Source organism: Aulostomus chinensis, chromosome 15 (genome assembly GCF_037954235.1).
Source record: "Aulostomus chinensis isolate RoL2024-O1b breed Wild chromosome 15, RoL_Achi_v1.0, whole genome shotgun sequence".
Taxonomy (NCBI): Eukaryota; Metazoa; Chordata; class Actinopteri; order Syngnathiformes; family Aulostomidae; genus Aulostomus; species Aulostomus chinensis.
This window is the reverse complement of record NC_141334.1, coordinates 22362092-22371698: the sequence shown is the minus strand read 5'-3', so window position 1 is coordinate 22371698 and position 9607 is coordinate 22362092. Positions and strand designations below refer to the sequence as shown.

The 9607-nt window shown below is 39.3% G+C and overlaps 1 protein-coding gene across 5 annotated transcripts; it reads right to left on the bottom strand.

The window, feature by feature from the left end:
* Positions 1 to 1019: 1019 nt before the first annotated feature.
* Positions 1020 to 9353, bottom strand: LOC147249184 (beta-galactosidase-1-like protein 2). 5 transcript variants are annotated; one of them, XM_086226843.1, is made up of 19 exons: positions 9217 to 9353; positions 8539 to 8727; positions 8383 to 8451; positions 7077 to 7172; positions 6000 to 6108; positions 5809 to 5901; positions 5643 to 5724; positions 5422 to 5486; positions 5251 to 5335; positions 4209 to 4346; positions 4028 to 4108; positions 3703 to 3812; positions 3457 to 3603; positions 2775 to 2846; positions 2553 to 2631; positions 2362 to 2449; positions 2161 to 2272; positions 1956 to 2072; positions 1020 to 1585 (listed from the first exon to the last, which is right to left on the bottom strand). In XM_086226843.1, exons 1-19 carry the CDS (start codon positions 9306 to 9308, stop codon positions 1499 to 1501), a joined length of 1911 nt encoding a protein of 636 aa, XP_086082969.1. In that variant the 5' UTR covers positions 9309 to 9353; the 3' UTR covers positions 1020 to 1498. The 5 variants fall into 5 exon arrangements, with proteins under 5 accessions (XP_086082969.1, XP_086082965.1, XP_086082966.1 ...); XM_086226839.1 differs by having other exon boundaries at positions 5422 to 5724; XM_086226840.1 differs by having other exon boundaries at positions 1020 to 2072.
* Between the last annotated feature and the right edge of the window lie 254 nt (positions 9354 to 9607).

Below are 9607 nucleotides of genomic sequence, written 5' to 3'. Positions count from 1 at the left end.
ATAGTGATGGGCATCCGTCACACTAGTTATATGCAAATAATCCAAAAAACACTTCCATTTGAGCTCAAAACAAGGCATGGCACTTTTGATGCGTTGCTACTGTAAACAAGCTTTTCCAGCTGGTATATTCAGCTGAACCAATGAACTTGTGCTTGTTTGTTTGTTCCCAGTAGCACCAAACCTCAAGAGGTATAGTTCATTTGTTTTTAGCACAAATTAATCAATAAGAGGAGTATTAAGCCTTCAGATAAATTAAGGGCCTGGATTATTGCAGATGATATGCTTGAGGGTTTAAACCTGATATTTTTGAATGGTTTTACTTTTGTTTTTTGCTGTAGCAATTTTGTAGCTTCAAGCTTAATATATGGTATGGGATCTCTCTAGAATTGGTGTCAAAAAGAAGTAATGCAGGAGGGGAAAATTTTATTCAAAATAAACTCAAACTCAAAATACCTGTGAGTACTTGAAACGCAAACTGCAGTTTTGGGGTGAAGTACTTTATATAGCTTAGCTGTAATATTGCTGACCAACCCTGTAACAGCGGAGGTGTGATGACATGGAGGCTGATTACCATCAAGATTAGCCAGGTGACTGAGAGGTTTTCACTACAAATCAACTGAGCAGACTTTCATGACAAAAAAACTTTTTAAAGGTAAATGCTGTGTACTTTTTTTCAAAATGGATATAAAAATATGGAATGATTACAAGGTAAGACAACAGTCCATAGTTAAAAGTCTGCTCTATGTGGTAACTAAAGGTTCTGTTTGTACATAGTTATAAACTGCTCCCATTCAAGCCTGTCACTCTGTCTTTGATAGTGTGTTCATGCCTGTATCTATGAGTGCGTGTGTGAGCAATAACAGACATTTTTGGCAGCATAATACTGCTCTGCCAGCAAAAGAAAAACTGAAATGAAAAGGTTATTGGTATAACAAAGTTTTTCATCTTTAAACAGGATATTTTCAAGTCAAGTCAATTTTATTTATATTGTGCCAAATCACAACAAAAGTTATCTCATGACTCTTTACAAGTAGAGCAGGTCCAGTACCACACTCCTTCAATGAACCTACACCCAACAATTCTCCATCAGCAAGCACATCCTGCAACAGCGGCGACGAAAACCTTCCTATTAACAGGCAGGAACGTCGAGCAGACCCAGGCTTTCACATTAATACAACACAGAAACATATAATAAGAACCTTTGTATAACAAATTATGTATGTTGTTACAGAAAAAATATATGTAATTTGAAAATACCAGTTATGATGCGAAATATATCCACATCCACCATGCTCAGTAACCACAAAATGTGTTTCATCATCCATGGGTTTCATGTTAGCAAGCGCCCGAGCTATAACATCACTGTTTTCTTCTTCTGGAATGGCATTAATACATTGCTGCAGAGAATGACCATGAAAGTAACAACCCTATTATCCCTTAAAGAATTAGCCTGATGTGATGAGCATGTTGAACATCAGTTAAAAGACACCCTTGACAGTCACTGGATGTCCGCCACCATGCCAAGATCAGGTGTGTCCTCAAAACTGACTTTGTAGTCCCCCTCCTGCTCTTCAAACACAACGACCTAATTTAGTTTTACAGAGAAACAGAGGTGAAAGAGTTAGATCTTTTTAAGTATTGATACTGACAGAGTATTGTGTAATTTTCAATCAGAATTGAAATAGAAATATTGCCTTTTTAATTTGGGTATATTTTTAGTCTACTATGCCATTAATTGTAACATTCCTGTAAAATATATTGAAGGAATGGTACCACATTTTGTCACACACTTGCTTGAATCAACAAATATTGTTCTTAACAATTGTCAGGATATAAAAGATTGATAAGTGAGCTCTATTGGTTCTGGTTGTTGCATTAAGGAAAACTCTCAAATTACTCTTGGCAAAAAAAAAAAAAATTATATTTCCCAAAATGTCAAACAATCCCATGGGCACCTGGTTGATCCCACTGTTGAGAAAGGGACCAGGGAGGTAGAGAGCCTGCTGGGGGCCGATGGACCAGTAGCGGCCAAGGTTCAGCCCGTTGATAAACACAACACCTTTTTCCCACCCCTGCGGACCAAAGGTAAATGACACATCATCTTAACATGATATATTTCTCACTCAAACAGAGAAATGCACATGGTATTGTTTCACTCACTGGCAGTTTCACAAATGTGTCACTGGGATACCCATATGCAAACAACTTCCCCATGAAGAAACTGGGGAAGCTGGGAGTTTCAGAGAGAGTTTTCCAGGGGGCTTGATAAAGACTGAAACAAGACATCTGCTTCAAACACACTGTTACAAAAGAAAAATGAAACTAGCATGCAGTGCTTTAGATAAAGTAAAGTTTACAAACCTGTCAATAAAACTGGGTTTCATATCCAGGCTATAAATTGTAAAATCCCGCAAGGGAATATTGTTTAATAAAATGTCTCCCACTAGGCCTGCAAGAGCACAAATTAAATTTGACTTTTGCATACTGTAACAGAGTGTTTGAGTGATTTAATTATAAACATAACATTGCAGTTCATATTGTCTGTCAGTCACCTTTACGTTGTTTGTCAAGGTCTCTTCCCTGGTGAACTCGTCCACAGTTTTCCAACAATAAACTTAAGGTCCGCTGTCTCTGTAAGGATTTATTAATGTTTATGTCACTTTCAAGTTTTATCCGGTGACACCTAAGTATCCCTCCCATCTACTAAAGCTCTGAAAATACAGAGAAAGGGATTTATTGGACTTGTGCTTGCAGCGTCCGTTTTAATGTCATACCTTACCATCTGGAACCGCCAGCTCTAAGTTCTGGTGCTTGAAAAGGCCGATGTAACTTCTGTCTACAAAAACCTGATGAGGAAAAATGCCCACTTTTAAATTGAATATATCATACACATACTGTATCAGCTTAACCTGAATTAAGTCAAGCTTTAGTTTCGCTAACTCATGGTCATTGTTTTTTTGTTTTTTTTTTTCTTTTTCTACAGCCAATCAAATCAAAAGCATTTAGTCCCCCGTTCTTCTTAATTTCAGAAAAATCTGCCAAGCTATGGCCTCACTCAGAAAATAGTCTTGCATATGATACCCTCTAACGCTACAATATATCATTCTTACACTTTGGTTTATGTAATATAAGTTGCACTAAGGCTTATAGTTTTACATTTCACCCCTTCTCTGTCATTCTCCTTTCTCACATGCTCAGTTGTCTCCTGGTTGTCAATTACTCAGGGATGTGGTGAAAACTCATTTGTCTCAAGCTGATCACTTCTATGTAATGGCAAAGCTACATTTTGATTGCTGGCCCATCATATTGCTGCTGTCTTTATTAATAAATGTCTCCCTCTTTCTGTTCATACTTGGTTTGATGCTGTATGGACCATATGAAGCAAACTAATGTTGCCAACCACATTAGTGCATGAGGTCAAATAAGATTGTGCTCTCCTGCACAAAGATGACTCACAAGGGCCCGGTCTCGGACATTGTCTCCAGATTTTAACAAGCCTCCACTGGTGATGGTAGTCTCATACAAAGTGTATCCATAGGACTGGCCATTCTTGTGGTTCACGGGTAGACTCTCCATGTTTACAGGCTTGAGTGACTTATATGGCTGTAAAGAAAACTTAACCAACTCAACTAACCATAAGACAGGAGTATAAACAATCTATACATCACATGATTTCAGGCAACCTTACATCTAGAAACATACTCCCTCAGTGAAGCTCAAAGCATCCCATAGAGACAGGTGCTGATACATGATGGCTGGCTCGTACGCCTCCTTATGATGTAGGGCTGGCATGTCTGGGAAATGCTCCCCTCCTGCATACAGTATTTAAAATCAATGCAGTTTTATCAAAGTAGCCCCAAATTGGGGCACTATTCAATTAAAGCATGTCCAGACCTCACTCTTCGGAGCTGTCAGGGGGAGCAAGAAAATGGCTTAATACAATGCTCAGATGATGTTTGAGGAAAAGATATGATAGTAAATTAATTTACAGACCAGAAGTCTCACCTTCATCTGCTGTTCAACTTACTTTTGAATCGAGATAGTAAATCTCTGAGGAGATGGTACTTTTGAGTGTACTCCCCAGCCTCAGACAAAGGGGCATCATAATCTACAAAACATCACAGATTCACTATCATGTGCTGCCATCTGCTGGTTGTTTGAGTTAACTGATACACCAGTTTGTTTGCATATGATACAGAGGTACCAACCGTAGCTGGAGACTAATGCTTTGTAGGAAGGATCAGCAAGTCCACCACTCATGAAGCCAAAACTGGACCCTCCATGGAACATGTAGAAGTTGACAGACATTCCCTGCCTCAGAATCGCTCTCACAGTAGACATCATATCTGACAAGATGTCAAGTGTTAAAAATGTTCTTAAAAACATTGTGGTGTCAGTATCCTTGGAAAAATTACTATGCCATGCATTTTTTAATAACATAAATAGCAGTAATGCTTAGTTAACCATTACTAATTCTTTGTCAACAAATAATTAACAGTTAACTAATGTGTCTACTAATAATTTACTAATGGTGTTGACTTTATGGGTTTCAGAAAAGATAGATGGAAAAAGGGATACATGCTCACAAGGAGTTATCCTATCATGGCCAAGATAACGTATTTTCCAAACCTTCAAGGCATCATGGGTACCCTTGATAACACATGACCCAATTGATTTAGTAAAACAGATAATAAATAAAGATGTATTTCAAAGATAACCAACTAAATAACTTATATAATTTTTAGGGCATTCTCACTTATATGATGTGAAAGATGATAAGGAAGGTGAGAAAAAAAGGGAATAGAGAATATGGTGTTGTCCAGACTTAGCATTCAGACTTGTATTGAGTGATCAGATGCCAAGTGGACAGCTCTGAGTACTTGATCTCTCATTGCTAAGATCGCATTCCAAGGTGGTCTGGGCCACACGTGAAAAATATCCTTGACTGCAATATTGCTGTTATATGGTAAACATCTAAACCAGGGGTCTCAAACTGGTCCAGTAAAGGGTCTTGTGGCTGCAGGTTTTCATTCCAACCCAGCAAAAGCAACACCTGATTCTACTTAAATCAATCAAGCTGTGTTCACACAGCTCATTGGTTGGATCAGGTGTTGCTTTTGCTGGGTTGGAATGAAAACCTGCAGCCACACGGCCCTTTACTGGACCAGTTTGAGACCCCTGATCTAAACCATCCAACTTCTATGTCAATGTCACCAGTAAAGCCACATTTGGAGGAAAAACCTTGCTTACCTTCTGGAGGGAACACATGGTGTAGGTCACCCCACACATCATACCAGCCTGTCCAGTAGTCCATCACCATAGTGGGGCTGTTGGGCTGACAAACAGAGGACAAGCCAAACTATGAACTTACGAACTGTCCCAAATGTTATCATATATCTGTTATGATGTGCAGCAACAAACCTGGACTGCGCTCAGATCCTGGATTTTTCTTTGGTTTAGCTTTTGCAGCTTCACCGTTCTGATGGCTACAAGACAGCAGATCATACATCTGTTTGTGTGTGTGTGCGTGTGTGTGTGTGTGTGTGTGTGTTTGTGAGAGAGAGAGAGAGAGAGAGAGAGAGAGAGAGAGACAGAGACAGAGACAGAGACAGAGACAGAGACAGAGAGACTAAATACTGCACCTCCATCCACACCCCCTGACTTTATTGAGTTGTAGTTATCTGCTGTGAGCAGTAGTTCGCTGATTCCTCTGGACAGTAGAGCCTTCCAAATAAAACAAAAAGACACCACAAATAATATGGGCCTCTGATTGATGTCTGTTGCACATGAGCAAGCTTGTCATATTACCTCTTTAATGAAAAGCATGTATCTGTCATCTTTAGCAAAGGATCCATACTCATTTTCAACCTGCACAGCAATTATGGGACCTCCTTTCTTAAACTGAAAAATATAGACATAATTCATTGACAATTGAAATAAGCCTGAGCTGCACATACAATCAATTTCAAGCCAGGTGACACACAAAAAAAAATGGCCACCTGCAGCGGAACCACTTTTGGTATAAGTTTGTCAAAAAATGTATCAACAGCCTTAGTGAAGCCTGGGTAAGTTGTCCTCAGTCTCATGTTGCCATCTTGGAGGAGCCAGCTGATAAGAGACAGACAACAATTCAAATGATTAAGGCCATGGAGCTCCAACAACGATGGCCACAGTCTCACTAACATCAGACACACTGGGTCCTTCCTGTATGGAAAGATTATTGCCCTGAACTAAAATAAAAAAAAATCTTTTTCAAAATAGGACATTTCATCTAGAAGTTCTTTTGTTATTGGTTAATTAGTTTAAATCTTTATTTAATATCTGCAGATATATACCAGCGAATCAGAACTTATGGAGGAAAGAAGTGTATAAACTTCAGGTGTGCATTTAAACACAGTTTCTGCACACATATGCACAAGGCAATCTGGATTATCTTTTAATGAAACATCCATCAATCTTCTACCACTCCACTCCTGTTAAGGGTCAGGGGTGGAGCCTTTGGACAAGAGGCGGGGTTCACCCTGGACGGGTTGCCAGTCCATCGCAGGGCCAACACTTACATACAAACAACCATTGACTCTCACATTCACACCCACAGTCAATTTAGAGTATCCAATTAGCCTCGTCCCCAATTGCATGTCTTTGGACAGTGGGAAGAAGCCGGAGTACCAGAGAGAACCCACGCAGGCACAGGGAGAACATGCAGACTCCACACAGAAAGATCCCACACCTGAGCCGGGACTCGCTCTTGCTGTGAGGCAACAATGCTAACCACTGCACCACTGTGCCGCGCTCACCCCTAAGTTGTTAAAATTAATTAAAATTAATTGTAATTCTGTTTTGTCATTTTCATTCTGATTTGGCACTTATTTTCCTCCTTACTTTTGTTTTACTTTATTTTTCTGTTTTTTCTGAAGATGTGAAAAATATGAAGACACTATTAACGTAACAGAAAATCAGCAGCAAGGTGATTTCTTTAAAAAAAAAAAAAAGATGTCAACATGGAATCATTTTTATTTCACCACGTTTTCCCTCCGTTTGGTTTGAGCAAAAAATGTTCATTAAATATAGCCAACCTTGGCAGTCCTCCCAGATCCAGCTCAGAGGAAATATAGGGCCCTGGACGTAAAATCACCCACAACCCCAGATCAGCAGCTAGACTGATATAGGATCTGAAACCCAGACAGGGAACATAATCAATGAGCAGTTTCTAAAAGCACAAACAAACTCAATATCTTATTGTTTGAGAAGTTGCAAGTGTGCTTGGCAACAACAGGAGCAGGTGGAGGTGTCATATCCCTCTGCACATTGCACTGTTGTGTGGTTAATTGCCTGATAAACTGCTGTTGTTGTGGACATGTCATTGTTGCCAGGTGGGAGGCTCTACCTTGGGCCCTAGCACTGGGGCTTTGATGATGATGAGTATTCCAAAATACCTTGGAGCATGTGATCTTGTCAAAAGCAGCTAGAGATGTGCTGCAAATGCCTCTTATTATGGTGACATTTGAGCAGCATATTTCTGTGTTTTATTTCATGCTCACAGAGCATAATCTGCAATCCCCTAGGCAATAAAATTGGAACCTGGCTGATAAATCTGCTGATATTTACCTATTTCAGACAAAACAGTATCAACTAGCAGATTAATCAGCCTGGTGATTTTAGGCAAGGCAAGGCAATTTTATTTGTATTGCCCATTTTCACAAACAGTTTGTCTCAAAGGGCTTCACATGGCATCATAACAACATCCTCTGCCCTTAGACCCTCACATCCACTGAGGAAAAACTCCATAGAAAACCCTTTTAACAGGGAAAAATCTGAGAAACCTCAGTGTGAGCAACAGAGGAGGGATCCCTCACCCAGGACGGACAGACGTGCAGCAGATGTTGTTACAGACAAGAAAACAGTTTACAATACAAAATGTGGGAAACATGGAAATGTTAATAACATTTAGCTAATGTTAGTCAATATTGTCAGTTGATCTGCTGATATTGGCCAACATTTGCTGATGTTTTCTGATGGGAAATCTGTGTTTAGTACAGAAGTGTCTTGATTTTAATCTAGATAAGATGCACTTGCATGGTTTGTTCTGTAAAGCATGCTCCACTGATACACTGATTAGTTTGTGGACTAGCACCTTTATTTATTGTTAAATAGCGAAATGTTATTTGTCAAGAGGGTTTAGTTGCAAAATAAAACAACAATTGGGTTGCATTCATATAATATACATAAAGAATGTCAGACTATCATTTGTTTTTCTGAAAGTTTTACCCCCAAATAAAGGTATGGATATCGGCCCCAAAAATCCCATATTCGTCAGGCCTAAAATAAAAATCTTTGATTTACACGAGAATGTTTCATCCATGTCATGTAATTCTCACTTACTCTAAATCCAGCTGTGTGTGGAAGTTGAAGAGCCCCCTCTCTGGTTGATGCAGACTCCAGGGAACATATCTGCAAAGTTGCAGGAAGTTCATTTAACACTGAACTGGTGTGACACACACAAAAAAAAACCCCAAACATCTAAGGACATTTCCCTACGTGGTAAGGGTGTTGATGCCACAGGCCTTCATTTTCATCAGCCGGTCCCTCCAGTAGGCTCTAGGCACACGGAAATAGTGGATGGACCCCCCCAGGATGAGAAAAGTCTCTCCCTCTAGGGTGAACTGGGAAGAGTTGGCACTCAGGCCAACACTCCTATTTATTCTCCTCCGTCCCCCGGCTGGCATGCTGATGAGAAGTTGTTACTTATTAGCATCACACACACATAACATTGTGTATTGTGCTTGAATTGACCACATGACCTGCTCAATAGGAATTTGCAGCGATCCTGTGTTGGAAAGCACAAAGAAGCACAAACATATTGGAATATACAGACTATATAAAGGGAAATCCTTTACTATGTTACCTTTATTAAGTGACTCTATTCATTTTCCTAAACATATTAAATATCTAAAACCTGAATTATATGAACGCACAGTAATTACACTTCCTTGTATATGCAATATCCTATAACTCAGAAATAATACTCCTTTTGAGGTTTATTTCATAGTGTGTCAATCAATTTTTCATCACACTGTTTGGTATAGTGTCACAATTGCCGATTTTGCTGTAATGTACTATATTTCTGTAATTAATTTGAATGAAGAACAGCAGTGAAGACAGTTAAAGTGACTCCAATGGAAAATGATTCCACAACAATTTAAGAACTGAACTTACCCCAAATATCTGTATATGATAAATCCAGCAATGCACAAGCAAGTAAAGACATATTTCCTTTGGTGTGCGTTTCTTATCCTCAGGACAACCATAGATGTAATGTGAAGGTCCTTCCTAATGACATAGGCAGCACTAAGTTCAGGCTACAACAGCATCGGCGCACATATGATTGCATAATGCTGACTGCATGATAATGCAACACCTCGGGGAGTGGTCTTGCAGCCATGGTAATAGCCTAAGACATGTCAGGGGTGAGTCAGTGTGCTACTTATTGCTCTGCTTTTATTTTTTCAGTAAATCTCCAAGAGGATTAGGATGACTTCATTCAAAAATACTGACCCTCGACATTATTTCTTTATGATAGCAAAATTAATTTACAAAAGTTAAGACA

Bases quoted from the DNA above. Each gene is read 5' to 3' on its own strand.
- LOC147249184 (XM_086226838.1), bottom strand. From the start codon at position 9,308: ATGGTTGTCCTGAGGATAAGAAACGCACACCAAAGGAAATATGTCTTT. The intron at 5,725-5,808 runs GTAATATGACAA...TTTATTTGGAAG, and splicing joins ACATGCTTTTCATTAAAGAG to GCTCTACTGTCCAGAGGAAT. The intron at 5,336-5,421 runs GTTTGTTGCTGC...TCTGTTTGTCAG, and splicing joins AGGATCTGAGCGCAGTCCAG to CCCAACAGCCCCACTATGGT.